A 22,167-nucleotide genomic window follows, 5' to 3' on the forward strand; every position below is an offset into this window, starting at 1 on the left:
ATCATTCAGCTCAAACTCAAGCAGTTTCTTTTTCCAACTGAAACAACCACATCTAGGTCTCTGAAAATCTTGATATATATTGTGCAACAAAACACAACTTCATAAAAAGATTCCACAGATGTTGGAATCATAGACCTTATTTCCAAATCCTGAATGCAAATGAACCTTTTCAAGTTCCAAGGGGAGTTGGCATATTGGGGTGGGGCCTTGGCTGCTAGAAGGACAGTCAAGGTTTAATTCCCATAGGCCCCGGGGGCAGGGGTCCTAGCCTCCGAGTTTTACGCTGCCGGCAGGACGACCATAGGTATGGCAGGCTGAGCCAGCACGACCAGGTCTTCGTGCCGGTAGGGTTATAAATCTAAGAAAATGAACCTTTTCAAAATCCTGATTCTATAGGACATTAGTTTTTGTTGAACTCATTTATGAAATAATTACAAAACCACTCATAGTGATATATAAGCAAATTACCAAATTTCAGTAGAGCTTAAGAAGGTAGATTTCATTCAACTTCATCTTGTTCCGTGCCCAAATACATCACTAGACACTGTTTGAACTTAGAAACTGACCATTTAGGCAAGCATATATGCAAACCATGATTGAGCCAGGGCTTGAAGATACACCCTCTGGCACTGACAAGAACAAGCATACTTGTGGTGTTGGCAACAGGTCAATAGGGCCATCATACCTTGGCTTGCCCCACCCAAAGTCCGCTGTTTTATAACAGCGAAAACCTTGTCCATGTTGTGATGGTCAACTTCCCGGTGAATTCGAGCTTGGGTCGAGCTAGCTCAATGTAATCGATCATCGAACGTATGTATCCCTCATCAACTGCAAGTCTAGCTTCCCTCACCAGCCTAGCCACATCCTCCAGAGGCTGATCAACTAGCTCTGCTACTGTGCATGTGGTACAAGCCACCCCAATCACATTGCGATAGTAGCCCCTTGTTAGTGGTGGATCTCTAAGTTTATCCCTAGCGTTGACCAAAACGGTCAACCACATGAGTTGGGACCTAGGAAACACATTTAGGGCTTTGACCCAGCACTGCCATAAGTGTGTCGCCATTGCATCAAAGGTTGTAAATTGAGCTCCGCCGGAGGTTTGGACATGTTGCTTGAGCTGAGCCTGGAAGTGGGCATCAATGAGGAAGCACTTTTGGGCTAGGTCAGCTGGGCTCAGTATGGAGAACAAGTTAGAGGTATCATCAATTTGGGCAAACTCAGTGTGGGGATATTGAACCCTAGGCGGTACTTTTGGCTTCAAGCACTCTCTACCCCAACTAGGGGACATGATGCTGCTGGTAGGGTCCCTTGCTGCCTGAGCCCATGCACTCACAAACTGCATGGCACCAATTCCATCACATAGACAATGACATAGGCGCAAGCCCATGCTAAACCCACCGCACTAAAACAAGGTCACTTGAGCTATGACCAGAGGCATGCCTATGACCTCATACGGTCCTTTCGATGGAAACCAGTAGATGAGCGGGTCCCATGCCGGGTTCGTACCATGTAGCCTGCCCAAGTCATCAATTGTGATTTGGTACAAATTGTTATATGCAGTTAATAATGTCAGTAAGTTTCTTCAGTCTGAAAGTATGGATATTGACATTGCAGTCAACCTCTTACAAGGACTTATTGTATTTCTTGATGAGTATAGAGAATGTGGATTTTTCAGTGCCATGGATGAAGCTAAGAAACTAGCAAGTGGCATGAGGTTTGAACCTAAATTTTGAGAAAAATGCATAACCCGAAGAAAGAAACAATTTGATGAAAGTGGTAGTGACGATGTAACACTATCAAGTGAAGAATATTTTAGAGTAGAATATTTTTTGTTTATAATTGATCAAGCTCGATCTTCCCTTCAACTCAGGTTTGAACAATTTAAACAATATAAAGAGACTTTTGGATTTTTGTTAAACTTAGAGAAGTTAAAGACTGAAGCTGATCCCTTAAATAGCTTAAAGAAGTATTGTGAGAAGCTTTAGAAATTTTTAAGTCATGATGGACGTTCAGATATTGATGGTTATGATTTATCTACAAAGATGATGACCTTGAGGTGTTATTTAACCACTGAAAGAACGGCAATTGATATATTATGTTATTTGGTGAAACTGAATGGTTTATTCCCAAATGCTTATATTGCTTATAATATTTTGCTAACAATACCGGTTACCGTTGCATCAACAGAAAGAAGTTTCTCAAAATTAAAGTTAATCAAGAATGATCTTAGATCAACTATGTCTCATGACAGATTGAATCGATTGACTATGTTGTCAATTGAGAAAGAAATGGTTGAACAACTTGATTATACTGATTTGATAAATATTTTTGCATCTAAAACAGCTAGACGAGTAGTGTTTAAGTAGTTTATATAAATATTTTATACATTGTTATTTGATATAATATAAATATTTAGAATATCATATTTGTTTAGTAAAAATATAAATTATATCGTTATTTGAATGATGATACTATCAGGTTGTGTCTTATTCTCTTGACTTTCTTGTTTCACTGTAATTTATGATTTCTAATTTTTGTTAGCAGTTAATTTTTGTTAGTTAATTACTATTAATTATTGTTAGTTAATTTTTGTTAATTGATGTTATTGCTAGTTAAATCTAAAAATAATATAAATATTTGTATTAGTTAATCTCTGTTAATTAATGTTGAACAACTTGATTAAAGTGATTTAATAACTATTTTTGCCTCTAAAACAATCAGGATGCAAATTTTATTGTTATTTTGATTCTTAAAAAAAATTGAGAGGGGCTGCCCCCAAACTCCTGCTATTAATAGGGGGGCATTTTTCCCCTCCTCCTCGGGCCCCATAAAACACAGGTACGGCTCTGTCCACCTCCATCCCCACACGGGTTTTAATTTTAACCTTTCATCCCCGCTTCATGTCCTCCATCTCCAGTCCAAACGAAGCGGGGCGGAGCCCCGTTTTCTCCAATCCCCGTCCCTAGACCCAGACTCCCAACCAGGCATCCAAAGTATTAGAACAAATTATTAAGGGTATATTTGTACTTTCACTCAATCTATACTTAAAAAAAAATGCGCTACATTTCCGCTATAATCGCTATCAGATAAAAGCGAGAGAAGAGGAGGAAAAAAGCGAAGCGCTAAAATTGGAGGCCTCCTCTTGAAAAAATGGCGGCATCTCTTCACATCCTCTCCCCTTCTTCTCTCTTCCCCAAAAATATCCCACCGTCTCCCTCTTCTTCAAGGTAATTTCACCATCCCCCTCTTCCCTTCAAAGCACGGAATTCAATTCCATCGAAACCTTCTTCTTCTTCTTCTCAGAATCATGTTCTTTGACGCAGAAATTGCGTTCTCGGATCGAGAAACCACAACGAGTTCGCTCGGAGAACGGAATCACGGAGCGGATTCTGGAGGAAGGATGCCGGTCTTCGGATTCGAGCTTCGGCGTCGAGGAATTCGAGAAGGGATTTCGTGGTTGTGGGGTTAGGGTTCTTCGGAGCGGCTTCGTCTCTCGTTTTCTCTCCGGGAACCTCTTTCGCTTCAGGTAGATTCTTTGTATCTATTTTCTCATTATACTTTTGATGGAGCAGTTCTGGTTCTGGAGTTTCCTATTTTCTTTTCTTTTTTCTTTTTTGTTTCTCATTCCTTTATCTATTTTTGTGGAATTTTACCTTGCATTGGGAATATCCGAGCTGAAACGGATGCAGAAATTTTAGGTCTTTATTTCCGAACCCGATTAACGTCTGGGTTCGCGTTTGGTAATTTTTTTCCCGTATCTGAGTTATACTCCAAATTCGATTAGTTTTAATCTGATCCATTTTGACTCTATTCCTACATATAGGGATGTAAAGCGGTTCGGATTCGGACCGGATGTGGCCAATTACCATATTCGACTAATCGGATGGTTAAATGGATTCGAATTCGGATTCTGATGGTAAAAAGCTCATACCAGATCCGTTTTTTTACATGTAAATGCATTCGGATATCTTTCCAATTCGGATATTTTTTGGATTCGGTGGCAAAATATCAAAACCATATCCGCATCGGATTATAATCGGACATGGTTTTGGCTTACCAAAATGCATCTAAACATAATCGAATTTGGTCGGATATCCAATAAAATCCAATTCATTGACATCCCTAGTCCCTACCTACATACATAACCCTTATATTATTCTCCCCCTTAATTCGTTTTAAATGCATTGTTTTGGGTCCGGATCTTGTTATAGTCAAATCCAATTTACTTGAACATAGCATTATTGGACCCCGAATGCAGGCTATGGTTGGAACTTGGAAGACTCACAACCAAATCTGAATCCTATTAGGACCCTGTTCTTATTGGACACTGTAGCTCAGATTTGGTATGTGCCCCATGCTTAATCAGAATCAGACTTGGATCTTGTAGTGGAGCATAGTTTGAGCCCTTTTGCTATTGGATTTACTGAAAATGGGTAAACTTTATTGATTTTAATGTAAAAAGATTGGAATGGAACAGGTTGAACCATCACCATTTCCAAAACCAAAACCCTTCCGTTACTACATGATGTAGCGATTCAGGAAGGTCATTCCTGAAATCTACAGATTTGATACCTGAACACGGAAGCTACAACTAATTATCTAAAAATACCTAAAATATCTGGAAAAGCAGGAAATTGAAATGAAAACAAGAAATGAACTGGAAATCCAATAAAAACTGGAAATTAAATGACAATTAAACTAAAATTCAACTCCCCCTAACTCTTAGGTCCTCCATCATTTTATGGATGAAAGCTTCTAATCCTAACAAATTACAGCTTCCTAATTGGATAAGCACTGCCTAATCTTGATAAATCTTCTAAATCTTATCTTATCATAATGTGAATCTAACATGATGATCCAAAACTTAAATACAAATAAACCTAGATAAAAAAATAGAAAATGTGACCCATCTAGATTATGTGGATCCGGATCTATCCTGCTCCGCTCCTGCACCACTACTCTACCTCATCATGTAACATCCATTAACATCACATTTGTATTCATTGCCACCATGTTCTTGCTGTTACTGTACCCACTAGAACCACCATTACCATGACCCACATTACAACCGTTACTACATTCACTCACTATGTCCACCTCTGCTGCTATCCCATCAGCCACCATCTAGAGGACTCACTCAGCTCTTAAATCACCCTGTGTGGCATGTTACAAGTTGAGGTGCAAAAAAGTCCAAGATAACTTACACAGATGAAGTTGACAAAATCAGATAACATGGGAGATTTGATTTGGTACTTTTATCTGAACAAGGTCAAGTTTTGGCCTAATCAGAGCAGGAACCACCTTTCTCTGCTTTCCTCATCTGACTGCTGCAATTTGCATTTCCAGATTTAGTGCAAACAAGTCTGGGACTGTGGGTTGTATCTTGTCTGGGTCAACTAAAACCTTACGGTCCTATTCATGACCACTAAATACTACCGTCACTGCCAACTCTGTCTATGGCACCAATAATGCCTTGACTATTAATCCGTCACTGTCATCTCTTCTCCCATTACCATATCCTCTATCTCCATCCATCACGGTCACCATTATCTGACTTACTACTTTTCTACCATTAGCAAATGAGCACTAAATACTACCATCACTGCCACTGCCACTAATAATGCCTTGACCATTAATCCATCACTGCCATTACCATATCCTCTATCTCCCATCCATCACGGTCACCATTATCTGACTTACTACCTTGCTACCATTAGCAATTGATAAAGGATACTTAAGGATAAAGAGAAAACTTTGTGGTTGATCCTCTCTAATCAGATAGAAGCTGATTCTTTATCAGGCTATAATAATTTATTGAACTAGCCTTCATATAACTACGTATATAGTGATGGGATCGAACACAATAGCTGGATGGTCAGGTTGCACACTATCATAACCAAGGGGTCTCAGGTTTGATTACCAGAGGGTTATCTACCAGCTTGCATATAAAAAAAAAATAATACATATGTAGTTGGGTAATACACCAATATTCAGTGGCTTGCGTGGAATATAATTACAGTAATGACAATGACATACTCTAACAATGCTACAGCTAGTAGTATAATACAGCTGCAGTAAAGCCATGGATGTCAATCACTATGTAACGTCCTATAAGTTTCACATAGGCAATTCTAAGTGAGGATACTGAAGTAAATTCATGCACTGCCATCCAAATAACAAAGATATATGCATAATATGAAGATATTGTTTCCCAACAAATGTACATCCCCTCCTAAGAATCAAGTTCTTTAACTAGATGACATGGAGAGGCATTTACTTTGATAAAGTGCTTTGATGTTACTGAACATTGGATCTTTGCTACTGACATTCATGTGGCAGTCTGGCTTCTGGCTTCCTTAGCCCATAGGTACTATTTTTGTTCTGAAGGTTTGCTTATTAGGCATGACCCCTTAAAGTACCAGTCAAGATTTGACACTACTGTTTTAATCACTCCTAGAGATTCTTCATGCCTTCCCATTTCTTATTCTTTGCTTTGCATGTACTTGGCTTCACATAATAGTATTTCGATTGACGTTGGCTAGAGCATGCATCTAGGAGAGTTACAGCAAGTTTTGATTTCCATAGTATCAGTAGTCAACTTTTTACCGCTCTTAACACTGTTTTCTTTTCTTGAATCTCAAAAGGATACAGAAGAAAAGTGATGAGCACTGATCCCAAAAGAAAAGGAACAGTCACTCTAGTTCTTTTTCCTGCCTTTAAATAATCCAGTTGTCTTTCTACCATCTTCTGCAGGTGTACTTGAACAAGAAGAAGATGTAGTTACAGCTTTACTACTAGATGAGATAAATGCTTGCTCTTTCTTGTATCCTTTGGAGCTACCTGGTAAAAAGTTCACCTTCAAATGGTATGTGACTTCATTTTCCTCTCTTTCTTCTAACAGTACATAGTTCAATGCGTTTTTTCTTGGTAGTTGCTGTTTCTTTCTGATCAACCGCTATTCATTTTATTAGGGCATACACGAATATTTTGAGATATCATCATCATTGTTATTATATTTCTAATATAATTGAAAGAAGATGAACTCCACAACCGAAACTTCAAATGAACATCACAAATGATCTTTCTCAATGAACAAAACACACTCAACAACCAAAATGCTCAAAGGAGTGCACACAAAAAGAGGCAAAAATAATATTTCATTCAAGTGGGATGAAACCCACACAAAAAAGTAATTTTACAAGGAGGTTTTACCCCATATATATAATGCTCACAAGAGGGAGCCAGGAGGGAGTTGTTGGACTCCCAACTGCTCTTAATAGAGCCGTTGGGGGTCCAACAGCTCTCAAGTACAGTAAAAAAGCACATGTTACTAAAGAGGTCTAAAAAATAGAAATAAAACCTAACCTAACCTAATTACAATCTAACTATCTAACTAGAATATAACTAACTGTTTTACAATACATTTTAACAAAAAAAGCACATGTTACTAAAGAGGTCTAAAAAAGTCTAAAAAATAGAAATAAAACCTAACCTAACCTAATTACAATCTAACTATCTAACTAGAATATAACTAACTGTATTACATTACATTTTAACACTCTCCCTCAAACTTATGGTTGAATAACCGAAAGTTTGTCCAAGAGAAAGTGAAATCGAGGATCATCGAGAGGTTTGGTAAAAAAATATGCCAGTTGATATTCTAAGAAAACATATGGTAGATCGATGGTGTCATGTAGGAACTTCTCTCGTACGTAGTGACAATTCATTTCAATAGGCTTGGTGCGTTCATGGAATGTCCGGTTGTTGGCAATGTAAATAGAACTTTTGTTGTCGCAGCATAGTCTTGATGCTCCTATACTTTCAACACCCATGTCATGAAGCAAACGCCTTAGCCTGACTACTTTCATAGTGGTTGTAGCCATCGCTCTATATTCAGTTTCAGTTGACGAGAGAGAAACTTTTTATTGCTTCTTACACCTCCACGAAATCAATGATTCACCTAAAAACATACAAAAACCAATAGTTGAGTGTCGATCATTGTGATCACCTCTTCAATCTGCATTAGTATAAACAGTTAAATCAAAGGAGAAAGAAACAGACAAAAAAAGTCCTCAAAAAATTAAAGTTTTGATATATCGAATAATGTGTAAAATAGATCCCATATAAACAGTGGTGGGAGCATGCTGAAATTGACTCGCTGTATGAATGGCATGTGCAATATTAGGTCTGGTAATAGCGAGGTAAGACAGTGTTCCAACAAGTTGTTTATAGGGAGTTGGATTTTCAAGTAATTCTCCATCATCAATCTTCATTTTGATGTTGACAACTTCAAGAGTGTCAACCTGTTTTTCGTCCGTGATACCAGACCTGTTAACAATATCCAATGCAAATTTAGACTGAGTTAGTAAATAGCCTCTAGAAGAATAAACAACTTCTATACCAAGATTTTTTTTTAAGAAATCCAAATCACTCATTTCGAAATGTGTTTTGAGAAATTTTTTAATGTTATCAACTCCCTGTTTGTCACTTCTAGTGATGATCATGTCGTCTACATAGAGAAGAAGAATGATGATACCTGCATTAGATTTCTTAACAAACAATGTTGTGTCAGTAAGACAAAATTGAAAACCAAAATCAATCATAACTTCGCTAAAACCCATCAAGCTCAATGATTCTAACTACGTCACATGGGCTTCGATTATGAAGCACCTTATATGGGGAAAGGGGTTGTGGGGATTAGTGGATGGAACCGACTTGGAACCTAAACTAATGAAAAGACGCTGTCATTCACGACTGGGTCTGGATCTTAGGATCCAGACCAAATTCGTTTTATCTAACTCTTGTTTTATTTAAACACGTGCTCATTAATGGCATGTTGTAAATTTAACATATCATGTAATGGGTATTTTCGTACCCTAAATATTGTTCCTGTGTATACTTAATGAGAAAAGCAAGCAACCGAATACCCAATTGGGTTTTCTGCGGCCACTGACGCCTCTCTCCCTCTCTACTCTTCTTCCTCTTGCGATTGACGGTGGAATACCATTTTCTAACATGGTATCAGAGCTTCAGATCCTTCATTGAAGATCGTGACCTCCTAGAACATTCCGTCCAGCCCCTTTGTTCTCTTATAAGGTATTTTTCCTTTTCTTCTTTTCCCTTCTTTCACTGTTTCTTCTTATAAAGCATTCAATCCAATTCGATTTCTTCTTCTCCCGTTTGTTTCTTCTTTCACTGTTTTCTTCTCTTTTATCCTGCTGCATCTTGATTTCACCCCTTCAAAATCCTTATCTAACTAACCACACAATATCAAAATCCGTGTTTGCGTGATTTCAAAAATTGAAATCACGTCAAACTCGCCCTTTCCTCTCTCCCATATGGACGTCAGTACAGAATCTGACTTGCTGTTCTGCCTAGATTGATTAACACCACTCTATCTATGTTCCACTTTGACTTTTTCCCTTTTAGAAAGAAGACACGTTAAAGAAAACACATTATTTTTATATTAATGTGTTTTTTTACTGATTGAATATTTGTTTTTTTTTCTCTCAGAGCAGTTTTTTCTTTACTGCATATTCCGCCTCGTGCCTGCAGGTAAAAAAAAGTGACTTATCTTTCCGGTCTCTTAATCTTCCTTGTTTTTTGCTCCCCATTGACTATGGATTCATTCTCTTCTTTGCAATCTAGCCTTTCTTCCAACTTTCTCAGTCAGCTTGTGTTTGAGAAGTTAAACAATTCTAATTTTCTAACCTGGAAAAGACAAATCATCTCATTCATAAGGAGTCAGGATCTTTCTGGACATCTGGATGGCTCTGTTCATGTTCTTCCAGAGTTCATATCACAAGAAGGCAAGAATGAGGAGGGTGACACTTCAATTACCTTTGTTAGAAATCCAGAGTATGTATCTTGGATGAAGCGAGATCAGGCTTTGGTTGGGTACATCATTTCCACTTTGTCAAAGGAGGTGCTTGTGATAATCCCAGATGACTGCTCAGCTATGCAGTTGTGGTATCGTCTTGTTCAGACATATTCTCAAGTTTTTCAAGCTAGAATTGTATTTTTAAAGAAAGAGTTTCAAATGCTGAGGAAGGACTTCATGGCTGTCATGGAGTACTTAAACAGAATGGAGATTATCACAGATCAGTTAGCCATCGTGGGTTGCGCGGTCAGTGACAAAGATATGGTGCAACAGACCTTGAGCAGGTTGGGACTCGATTATCATATGATAATTACTTCTTTGCTGTGTTTGCCAGAATTACCTATATTTGAAGACCTTCGTGCTAAACTCTTACAGTATGAGATGACCTTGAAGGGATTCTCCGAAGGCATTCACAACCCCATTGGAGCACACAATGTTCTTGCCACAGGAGTTACCTATGGTCGAGGACGTGGCAGGTATGAATCTCGGGAAAGGGAAGGTCAAGAGAAGAATGGACAAGGAGCCCGTGGAATATTACCTACTCCCAGTATGCCTCCTAATCTGCAAAGGCAAAGGACAATACCTTCCTGCTTTCTCTACAATAAAAGGGGGCACATCAAGGCAAATTGCTGGTATAACTCGCAAAATAGAGAAAAACAATTGGAGACAAGAAAGGGTACAGATACATTGAAGAATACTGGAGAAGTCAAAGAGTTGTTATTATCTACCTTGGCTGAATTGAATATCAAACAGAATGATCAAGGTACTTGGTATGTTGATTCTGGTGCAACCACTCATGTCACTGGTGATGTTGGTAAGCTCTTAAATCTTGTTCCTTATGTTGGTAGAAATAATATTGTCACTGGAGATGAGTCTCATCACCATATTTCGCACATTAGAAATTCTGTAATTCTTATGTCCAACTCTTCCCTTGCCCTTTCAAATGTCATTCATGCTCCTAATATCAAGAAAAATATTGTTTCAGTCTCTAAGCTTGTCGATGACATTAATGCTTTAGTTGAATTTACTCATTTTTCTGTTCATGTTAAGGACTTTCACACGAGGGAAACGTTCGCTGAAGGAAAACGACAAGGGAATATGTATGTGTTCCAAGAGAATCCTTCATCTCGTGTTTAATCTGTTGATTCCATCTTGAAGCTCAAATCATCATCATCATCTTCAGTTCTTCCTGAGAGTGTTCTTAATATTTATGAATGTATTGAGCCACATCTTTGGCATGGTCGTCTGGGTCATTGTAGTAGTCGTTTTATTGATAAGCTTGTTTCAAGCAGTCTTATTCCCAAGTCAAGTTTGAATTTAAGTGTCGATAATAAAAAATGTTCTAGTTGTCTTCAGTGTAAGAGTCATGTTCTTCCATTTTATTCAATTAATAAAAGAGCTTCAAGACCATTTGAAATTATATGTTCTGATGTTTGGGGTCCGACTCCAGTTCCTTCCATGTCTGACACTAAATATTATCTCATTTTTGTTGATAGCTATTCTCGATATACATGGATCTTCTTTATGAAAAGTAAATCTGAAACCTTCAAATTGTTTCAGAATTTTCATTCATTTGTTCAAAATAAATTCTGTGAGAATATTACTTGTTTCTAATGTGATGGAGGGGGTGAGTTCTCTTCAAATGACTTTATTAATTTCCTCCAGACAAATGGAATCAGTAGGCAGGTGTCTTGCCATCATACCCCTCAACAGAATGGGATCGCTGAACGGAAGCATCGTCATATTGTCGAAAGTGCAATGAGCATGATGCATGATAGTAATCTTCCAATTAACTTCTGAGCAGAGTTTTTTCATACAACAGTCCATGTCATAAATCGCTTGCCCATGAATATCTTGGAAAACAAATCACCCTATTTCTCTTTGCATGGTACGCATCCAAATTATCATGATTTGCATGTATTTGGGTGTGTATGTTATGTCCATGTTGACGGTTCAACGCAACACATGTTTCAAGATAAGGCCTTGAAGTGCAGATTTGTAGGGTATGCTGATAATTACAAAGACTACATATGTTATGATCCCGTGAGCAAGCGCATCAAAATATCTAGAAATATTGTGTTTGACGAATCAAATTTTGGTCATAATGCTAACACTTCTCCTGAAATTGAAGTTTATCACCCTTGGTTGAACTCAGATCTCTTTTCTAGTATTGATGGTGTTTCTTCTTCTAAATGTAATCAAAGAGATGAAGAAAACATATCTATCGTTGTACCAAGGACTCAGGAAAGTGTGATTTCAGGACCACTATTGGCCCCGGAAAGGTATAAAGGCATTGTTTACTCTCGACGTGAGAAGGAGATACCTCCCGGCTCTAATCAGGAGCAAAATTCTCCTTCTGTTTTCTTTCAATCACCTGCTCACAGAAGGTCTACCCGACCTCGACATCCTATTGATAGGTGGGTTAGTTATGAGAACTTTACAATAGATTTTCAACTCTTCTTAACTTCTTTGGGCAAGGAAGATCAACCCACAACATTTTATCAAGCAATAAATTCTAAGAGATGGATTGAAGCTATGAACGAAGAAATGGAGGCTCTTCACGAGTGTGACACTTTCCCAGACCACATAATTGAAATGTGGTTGAGTCAAAGTGGGTGTATAAGATAAAGTATAAGCTAGATGGTATTATCGAGCGATACAAGGCTAGGCTGGTTGCCATAGGATTCACATAGGAGAAAGGACAAGACTACGATGAGACCTTCAGTCCGTTCGTGAAAATGGGCACTATCTGCATCGTACTATCATTGGTTGTTGAGCACTAGTGGACTCTCAGCCAACTGGATGTGAAAAATGCATTTCTACATGAAACTCTGAAAGAAGAAGTATACATGGAGCAACCCACTGGGTATGCAGAAGGAAATTCTAAGAATACATGTGCAAGTTAAAAAGAGCTATATATGGTCTGAAGCAGGCATCTCGATCTTGGTTTGACATTTTTTCTCTTAAGTAGAAAAATATGGCTTTAGTCGGTCTCTCCTTGACCATTCCCTTTTCATATTCAAATGCAAAGATATAGTTACCCTGTTGTTGATACATGTTGATGACATCATCATTACAGGTAATTCTAATGAATATATTGAACATGTTAAAGAATTTTTGAACCATAGATTCAAGATGAAGGATCTTGGCAAACTGCGATACTTTCTTAGAGTAGAAGTTGACAGGACTCCTGAAGGCATGACACTTACTCAACATAAGTATACCGCTAATGTTCTTAGCAAGGCAGGTATGAGAGATTGCAAGCCTCTAAGCACACCCAGTGTACATCAAAAACTCAGTTCCCAAGATAGAGATTTGTATGAAAATCCTACAGGATATCGCAGGATAGTAGGAATGATTCAGTATCTTACCTTCACTCGGCTTGACATTGTCTATTTTGTCAATCAGGTATCTTAGTTCATGCATGAACCACACATTGGGCATATGGAAACTGTTAAACACATTCTTCGATATTTGAAGGGAACTATTGGAGATGGTCTTCTGTACAGAAAAAGTATGCATGGTCATCACATGCATGAACTTCTTACTTACATAGATGCAGATTGGGCAGGAGACCCAGATGAGCGTAGGTCAGCCTCAGGATACTGTATTTTTATTGGCCTAAATCTTGTCTCCTGGAACAGTAAAAAACAAAAGGCCATAGCTAGGTCGAGCACAGAAGCTGAATATAGATCAATGGCAGTTGCTACAGCCGAAGTAACATGGATCAGACACCTGTTGACAGAAGTAGGATAATTGATTTCTAAAAGCATTCTCTTGTGTGACAATCAAAGTGCTATCAACATGTCATTCAATCCTATCTACCACAGTCGTGTCAAACATATTGAAATTGATCAACATTTTGTAAGACAAAAGGTCGAAGAGAAGGAAATTGAAGCAGAATACGTACAGACTGTTGATCAAGTTGCTGACTTGTTTACCAAAGGATTTATCAAGGATAAATTTTGGATGTTAAAAGACAAGTTATTCATGGTTCAAAACCATGTACAACTTGAGGGAGGGTGAAAAGACGTTGTCATTCATGACTGGGGGATCTAGACCAAATTTGTTTTATCTAACTCTTGTTTTATTTAAACACATGCTCATTAATGGCATGTTATAATTTTAACATATCATGTAATGGGTATTTTCGTACCCTAAATATTGTTCCTGTGTATACTTAATGAGAAAAGCAAGCAACCGAATACCCAATTGGGTTTTCTGCAGTCACTGACGCCTCTCTCCTTCTCTACTCTTCTTCCTCTTGCGATTGACGGTGGAATACCATTTTCTAACAATCCTCACAAAGATCGAAGGAGAAAAAGAAATACCTCTTACGGATGTAGAAAAAACTAAAGCCATTACCGATTATGAGAAAAAGTGGAAAGAATGGAAAATGGGTCACGCCAAGATTATGTCTTGACTTATAAGCAGCGTGGATATAAAAAAATGTTCAAGTCTTGCAAAGTTTGAACATGCAAATGACGCTTGAGACTATCTTAAGAGAATGTATTCTCTTAAAGACATTGCACATGTGTGCAATCTATAACATTAAGTTCGGAATATGGTTCAAGGAGACAAAAGCATTAGAGAATACTACAATAGCTTGTCCGAATTATGAGAAGAGTTGGTTCTTCTCGAACCAAAGTGACATTGCCCACAAGACATCGAATTCTGCCAAAATCAAATGAATGCAGAGCACTTTTTTCAATTTGTTAATGGACTAAGATCGGATTTTGAAGCTACCAAGTTCATTCTTCTTCATCGAGGAAAGGTTCCTTCAATTGAAGATACTATAGAAGAATTGAGCATGGAGGGTTTAATGGTGATGTTATCATTGTCATCCATTTTACAAGGCTTAATGGGGAGAGAAAAAAAAAAGAAAAAGAAAAAGAAAAAGAAAAGAGCAATAAGAGTAGAGAAAAGGGATATACTCTACCACAAATGATAGATACAAGTACACCCTTATATATATTTGAAGAAGAACGTCTCTTCTTCTCCAAAGCTTGAGTGGCACGCTTCCCAATGCAACAAGACAAAAAACTTGATCGCAACCTTTGCTCTGATACCATGAAAGAAGATGAAGTCCACAACCGAAACTTCAAATGAATATCACAAAGGATCTTTCTCAATGAACAAAACACACCCAACAACCAAAATGCTCAAAGGAGTGCACACAAAAAGGGGCAAAAATAATATTTCATTCAAGTGGGATGAAACCCACACAAAAAAAGTAATTTTACAAGGGGTTTTTATCCCATATATATAATGCTCACAAGAGGGAGCTAAGAGGGAGTTGTTGGACTTTCAACGGCTCTTAATAGATCCGTTGGGGGTCCAACAGCTCTCAATTACAGGTGCTTTTTTACTTTGGTCAAAAAGCATATGTTACTAAAGAGGTCTAAAAGAGTCTAAAAAACAGAAATAAAACCTAACCTAACGTAATTACAATCTAACTAGAATACAACTAACTGTATTACATTACATTTTAACAATAATAATTTAATTATAATAATAGTATTATTATTTTACTTTTAAGACAACCCTATTCTAATGTATGTTGCAATGCTAAACTTTGACAGAAGCATGGAAATATATGCCCCAAAATTCACTGCTTTAACTTTTTATGGTTGAATACATACCGTTGACATTACAGACTATGGTTGCACGTGTAAACAATGAGTAGCTTTTTCATTCCTGTGACAAACTGGATAATCTGTCTAGCTCCTTGGCCATCCTATTCTTTACAGAAACAGGCTCCTGTTGGTTATTTTGAATTTTTCAAATGCATTGAGAAAGGGTTGCTCCTTTGCCATTGCATTTTTTAGATCAAAACGTAGTTATCACCAATATTGGTCTCAGGCTCTCAGCAATATCCTAGTGAGGTATTTTTAGTCTAGTCTCTTATCCTAGGGAAATCTTGGTAGTTTTTGGGGAAAAAATAATACACTAGAAAAAGGATTTAAATGATATTTTCTTCACACAAAAAAGAACATTATGCATATTTAGTAAAAAAAGACATGTTTAAATTGCAAATACCAATGAACATAAAAATAACATGAAAATCTAACAGCAATATCATGATGTTATAGATCTTTTCAACAGTAGATAATTTGACAATGTCCCAGCATTTTATTTTTGGTTATTATTTTCATAATGTGACATTAATATCATGATATTTTCGATATTTATCTGTCTATAGACTCTATATGTGTGCGTGTGTGTGTGTGAGAGAGAGAGGGTCCGGGCTGATGAGAAGAGCTCTCCAACATTCTACCTGTATAAGCTATCAGTTTTGTGGTTTCCTGTTCAAAAGATTAAAGGCATGCTTTCAATTGAACCTGATGCAATAGTTTCAATGTATCTCTCACTGTTTACATACTATTTGAAGGGTGGAATCAAGAAAGCCAGAGCGTTATTCATCTGCTGCACCATTATCTGGTATGTCATTTTCAATCTTTTTCTGACTCTATTTTGTACTTATTTAGCCTCATTTTTTTGAGACAGTCCAACTGATTGAATGATGGTTATACTTTATTCAGCTGATGCCCGCCAGCGTATTGTGTCTGAACGTGTTGACATGATTAACAATCTAATCATTTCAGTCTCGGTAATTTAATTTACTTTTTCTTCCTCAGATCACCTGAATAACCTTTTATAGCTTTAGCATCTTTTTAGATGAAGTTGAAATATAGTTAATTTTTCTTTATTGCAGATAGGCCCTCCAAATTCTCTTTTCTTAAAGTCCAATGATAAAAGAACGTGGAATGCAAAAGATATTGCCAACTCGGTTTTATCAGACAGATCATCTCTGGTATATGATTCCTCTTCTATCTACCATTGGTGAAATTTTAGATACAGAATAAGCCATCTGTAGATATGTATTGACCTACAGTATGACATTTGATACATGAAGCAACATAAACACTTTTTTTTAGGAATAGAAAATCACAAAAAGCAGCCCAACTTACCAGCTACTCACAGAAAACTGCCTATTATTTGGGTCATTACATTTAACCACCTACTTTCTTCATGTTTGCTTCAAAGGCACTTGGTCTTAAAATCACTTGGTTGCCTATTGTTTAGTCAGACAATCACTAAAACCCTTTCTATCTTGAGTTTTTTCTATAAAAAAAGAATAAAAAAATAAGATTTTACCTTAAGCAGTTGTTTGATATGAGTTGTCAAAAAGCAGACAGCTGAATTTGATACCAAAAAAGCTGGGCTGCTCTTTGTAACTAACTGATAACTTAAGTGGTTTACTGTAATTTACAAGAATATGGTAGATGATGAAGCAATGCATATGGGAGCATACTTTCTCATACTTGTTTCCTGTATTAGCAGATGCTCACATTAAGAAAATCACATGCTTTAAAAGTTAAATGTGATGGATGAACTTTGTTACAATTGACCTTTTTTTTTGTTTGCAGCGCATAAACACTGCTCAACGTATGACTGAAAGTTCTGTTCTAGATGCACATTCTACTGATGTAAACTACAATACTTCCTTTTTGGCTCTTCTTATTTATCCAAAATGTTTTAATATTCAGAGATACTGGTTACACAAAAGTGTGTTTCCTATTCTTTATACTGGGGCCAATGTGATGATGTCTTGCACTATATTTTGTAGGTGGATGGTGAGCCTTACTGGTATTATGAATATCTTGTTCGAAAAGCTCCTACAAGACCTGTGAGTGAGCCTGTCCTTTTCTCTTTTACAGCTATCAGATGCTAGTTTTTTTACTAGCAAAAGCAACTGCAGGAATGAATGTGTGTGTGTGGGTGGGTGCACGCGTGTGTGTTGTATGTGAAGGACTGAGACAGAATGTTGGATTTTTCAAGTCCTGAAATAAGTTGCATGACACAAGCAGGCTGACACAGTAAAATTTTCCTTTGTTACCACTTTGTGCAGCATTATGATCAGTCAAAATATGTATGCATCAATTCTTTTTCCTTTGGAAAGGGAGAATTGCCTTGGGAAACCCAATGTTTGAAAGGCCCTACTGGGCATTTTTCATAACTTAACACAAAAAAAGGACTTTTGAGAAAAACTTTTGCCTCTAAATAAAGATTATAATGCTGTCATTTTTACCAAAACCACCAAAGGCAGTGGTTGGATGGGAAGAGGATAGGAGGATATTCACATTCTTTTTGCTCCCTTAGCAGTAGTTGATATTGTTGGAGGTGGACATGAATGCCCATGTCCTTTCAGAAAGTACCAAGCATAGTGCTTATAGAAACCAAAAAAGCTTGGGGATTTTTTTTTCCTTAAGTCAAGTGGAGTCTGGTAAGTACATCCATTCTTGTCATACATATTCTCCAACTGTAGAATGTTGGATACCTTGCCGCTTTTTCATTAGTAAAAACTAAAAAGTTAACAGCAATGTCTACCGTATACAGTTGCAACAAAAAGGGAAAAGGAAAAACTAAGATAAAAGCAATTCTTTGAATATAATAACAATGACCTTTGCCTGCCATGCTATAAGCGTGTATGCTATCTGCATACATGTAAAAGACATGCTCTATATATAATTGCATAAACACGTACAAAAGGATGGGAAAATGTAGAAACAAGAATTAAATGTATAGAAGAGTCACAAAGCCAAAGGAGTTTGGGAACTTACAAACAAACTCCATTGTCTGTGGTTTTGTATGGATAAGAACATTATATGTCCAATGGTTAAAATGCTTTGGTAGGATTTATTAAGGCAAAAGAGAACTTATGAACATGCTTGTAGACATCCAATTATATGAATTTTCAACACCTCATTTAATGTTCTTCCAATGCTCTCTCTCTCTCTCTCTCTCTCTCTCTCTCTCTTATACAGTTGTTATTTGTGCCATGAGCATGCAGATCCCAGAAACCAACCTTTACAGGCATTATTTGACAACAACTGCTGAACGCGATGGTATGACTTGAATTTTTTTACCACAATGTATACTTTATATGGCCTTTGGTTTATGTTATCTCTTCATTCTGTTGAAAAGTTTGACACTAAGCTCAATTAACTTGGGCATTATGTCCAGACTTCAGACATATGTTGAAGCTAGGGCTAAATTGGCACATCTATTTTTGATATAGTTTTGCTAGATGCTATGCCCTTTCATGCCTTTTCTGTGAGGAGAAATACAGTCAAGAACTTGAGAGGGGGGTGCTGATAACGAACTTCATGCTTGTTCTCTATGAAATTATTGTCTACTTGCTTAATTAAAATGTTGTTTCTTTGTTGGACTCTTTGTGCATAATGTGCTTATCATTTCACATGTTAGGATTCATGTAGTATGAGTTGCCTGCTGAGGCATTAATCATAAGACCCTGATATCATACAATAAACTGCTGTACACACACACACGTCTTTGGGATAGTGTACTCAAGGATAAAATCTACTTAATGATAGTTTTGAGATATATTCTACCTTCAAGTATGGAAATTGCCGTGGCACTTGTACAGACTTTCCTTGGTTTATGTGGCCCCTGGACTTATGTCTTAGTTCAATGGATTAGTTTTGCATAGATAGGTGTATTGGCTAAATGGCATGGGTTTTGTAGGGATGGTTTCTATGCAGGCATGGGTTCAAGCCTGGTTACTAATTTACATTCTCCTTATCTAATATTAAGTTGGCTTTTATGTGAAAAGGTTTGAGATTAGCAGTCCACTAAATTGGTGCAAAATTGTTTTGGTTGCAGGGTACCTTTACTCATTGACTGCTTCGACTCTTAGCAAGCAATGGGATCTTGTAAGTTTGTTCTGTTAGAAGTAAACAATTTTACTTTAGTGCATGAGTGGGTAACCACATATGCACAGATGTATGTCTCTCTCTCTCTCAACCCACAAGTTCTTATTGCTTGACAGTAGAAGTAATTTGAATTGTCACAGATGGGACCTTATCTGAAGAGAACCGTAGACTCATTTAGACTCCTTCCTCCCACAGAAAATTATGTCCCTCCATATAAAGATCCTTGGAGATTTTGGTGACAAATTCTGGCTTCCCAGTGGTTGTGGCATGTAAAGTTTTGGAAACAATTTTGATTGGCTAGTGAAATAATGAGGCCATGGCTCTTTGGTGATAAGAATTTCATTTTTTCTGCAATGTATGCCTGAGCAGGAATGGCAGTTTTTCGTGTTTGACCTGTATAGGGAACAAAACCTACTGGGTTGCTTAATGATATGTAGATTTTTCATCAATGTTTTCAATGAGCGAATACTTGTCAAACTGGTAAAAAAGTTAGGTTGGTGCATTTTATGCTTCACCTGAGCAGGGATGGCAATTTTTTGTGTTTGACCTGTATAGGGAACAAAACCTACTGGGTTGCTTAATGATATGTAGATTTTTCATTAATGTTTTCAATGAGCTCATTGAGCGAATACTTGTCAAACTGGTAAAAAAGTTAGGTTGGTGCATTTTATGCTTCACGGCAGATCATTTATGTGCAAATGCAACAAATTCCAATATTCCCTACCTGATATTATTAGTACGCTTTCACCTTGATGCTCACAATTGCCTTGGAGGAGTTTGCAAGTGTTCAGAAAAAGTGAGAGAAGGGCTTCTACACATGAAAGACAACCATCTTTGGTAAAATAATAATTTGATATCGAGCAGCTTCCAATTAGCCGTATAGTAATCTTGTACATAAGCATCATGTTTGCTGGTGGATCGATTGTACCATTACTAACATTACAGACATGGATCTTATGTGTTCAGTGTGCACTTTATCAATCTATAGAAATGAGAGTATGATAACCATAGATATGGAGAAATTGGGCCTTTGTATCTGTTATGCACAACTAGCTATATTTTGCTCCATTGAGACTTGTGGAATAGGTTGATTCTCTAGCCGTGATCAATCCAAACCATGTGTAATCTGATTGCACCAACACATCCAGTCCTCATTCATAAGACTTCATGGGATCTCTTGGTGGTAATCTTGAACTAAAAATTAGTCTAATCTCTGGCAATTGTTATATTGAAAAGCATTGGAATTTTAGTCTTGATCTTAAACAGCACTGGATGATTGTGTTCCAAGGGCCATTTACCAGTCACTGATAAGAGCAAAAAATCCCTAACATTAGGTTCCAAGTAACACTATTTTCCTGTTTACACAAGTCACTTTTCTAAGTCTCGTAATTTTCATTATGGCACCTCCAAGGCTTTCAGTTTTGATGTTTCCAATCATTAAAGAACGTCATTTTAGATAATTAGATGTTCTATTAGGAGAATAAAACTCCTGACCATGCTTATTTTGTACTGCCAAAGGTCAGTATTATTATATCTGTAGCCTCTGAACATGGGCTTTCATTAGGCTTTTAGCAACATTACTGACAGTGTGATGCTTTGGCCAATCAGTTAAGGCATGTGCCTGCTGAATAATGGGGTTTCCTCACGAGCCTTCGAACTTATCATGCGTGTTTTGAGAAAAAAAAAAACACAAAAATCACTCTCCTACTAACATGCACATTTGGGCGCTCCCCATCTAAAGATGCTGTCCACATGCAACTGATACATATGAATCTTGATCGTTATTCTTCTGTAGTTTCTCATCAAGAAAAAACAGAGTATCCTTGTGGCAGCTTTGACCAATTAGTAATACAGTGCATGGTTATCAGTGAGGTTAAATTGAAAAAGAAAGAAGGGATCTCCGCATGTCTATAATGATAAACATTGTTCAATACACACATTGATAAATTTTTTAAAGGGTAATTCTTAGGTATTTTTGTTAATTATATACTAGTTTCTAATGCATTGTTACTTTGATATTCTAAAGGTTTGCTAGTTAATGCATTAGAAAGACTGAAATTGTTGTTAATGAAGTTGGTGATGGAGTATGAAATACCAAATTAATACTGGTTTTAGACACTGCTTCAGATAACTCTTTAAGTTAAACCGACATAAGTTACATGTGACAATCAGTATAAACAGAAACTGCTCGATTGTCTTGTTTCTTTACTTGTTTGGATGTCAACATTTGGACTTTGGGTTGGATAGCCTAGTGAATCCAGATCTTTAAAGTTGCATTTGGTAAAAGGTATTATCAAATTTGGGTTTGGTTTGGAATTGTACATCCGAATCCGAGTCTGGGCAAATCCGAATAAAAGAACATCCTAACCTCGATTATATCCTATTAGCATTTTATACTACCCATAATTCTCTTTTGTGACATACTAAGTGCAAACATATTGGATATAAGCTGGATCATGCTCTATCAAAATCCAATTCCAAAATTTAAGGGATAGATTTGAGTTCAGATCTGAATCTTAATAAAACCTATAAAATCATAATTGAATCCAG

At 37.1% G+C, this 22,167-nt stretch overlaps 1 protein-coding gene and 1 pseudogene across 2 annotated transcripts; one reads left to right on the top strand and one right to left on the bottom strand.

Annotated features, from left to right (window-relative positions):
- Positions 1 to 537: 537 nt before the first annotated feature.
- On the bottom strand, positions 538 to 1,681 carry LOC149815214 (omega-hydroxypalmitate O-feruloyl transferase-like; annotated as a pseudogene).
- Positions 1,682 to 3,061: 1,380 nt separating this feature from the next.
- PPD5 (PsbP domain protein (Mog1/PsbP/DUF1795-like photosystem II reaction center PsbP family protein)) lies at positions 3,062 to 20,220 on the top strand. Of its 2 annotated transcripts, XM_089990325.1 has the most exons (11): positions 3,082 to 3,227; positions 3,324 to 3,526; positions 6,754 to 6,865; positions 16,272 to 16,321; positions 16,423 to 16,490; positions 16,596 to 16,694; positions 17,311 to 17,370; positions 17,511 to 17,570; positions 18,735 to 18,789; positions 19,568 to 19,617; positions 19,758 to 20,220. In XM_089990325.1, the coding sequence occupies exons 1-11, from the start codon at positions 3,151 to 3,153 to the stop codon at positions 19,854 to 19,856; spliced, it is 933 nt and encodes a 310-aa protein (XP_089846451.1). In that variant the 5' UTR covers positions 3,082 to 3,150; the 3' UTR covers positions 19,857 to 20,220. The 2 variants fall into 2 exon arrangements, with proteins under 2 accessions (XP_089846452.1, XP_089846451.1); XM_089990326.1 differs by lacking the exon at positions 18,735 to 18,789 and having other exon boundaries at positions 3,062 to 3,227; positions 19,758 to 20,066.
- Positions 20,221 to 22,167: the final 1,947 nt, after the last annotated feature.

This window comes from Nuphar pumila, chromosome 15 (genome assembly GCF_984573655.1).
Source record: "Nuphar pumila chromosome 15, dmNupPumi1.hap1.1, whole genome shotgun sequence".
In the NCBI taxonomy this organism is placed as follows: Eukaryota; Viridiplantae; Streptophyta; class Magnoliopsida; order Nymphaeales; family Nymphaeaceae; genus Nuphar; species Nuphar pumila.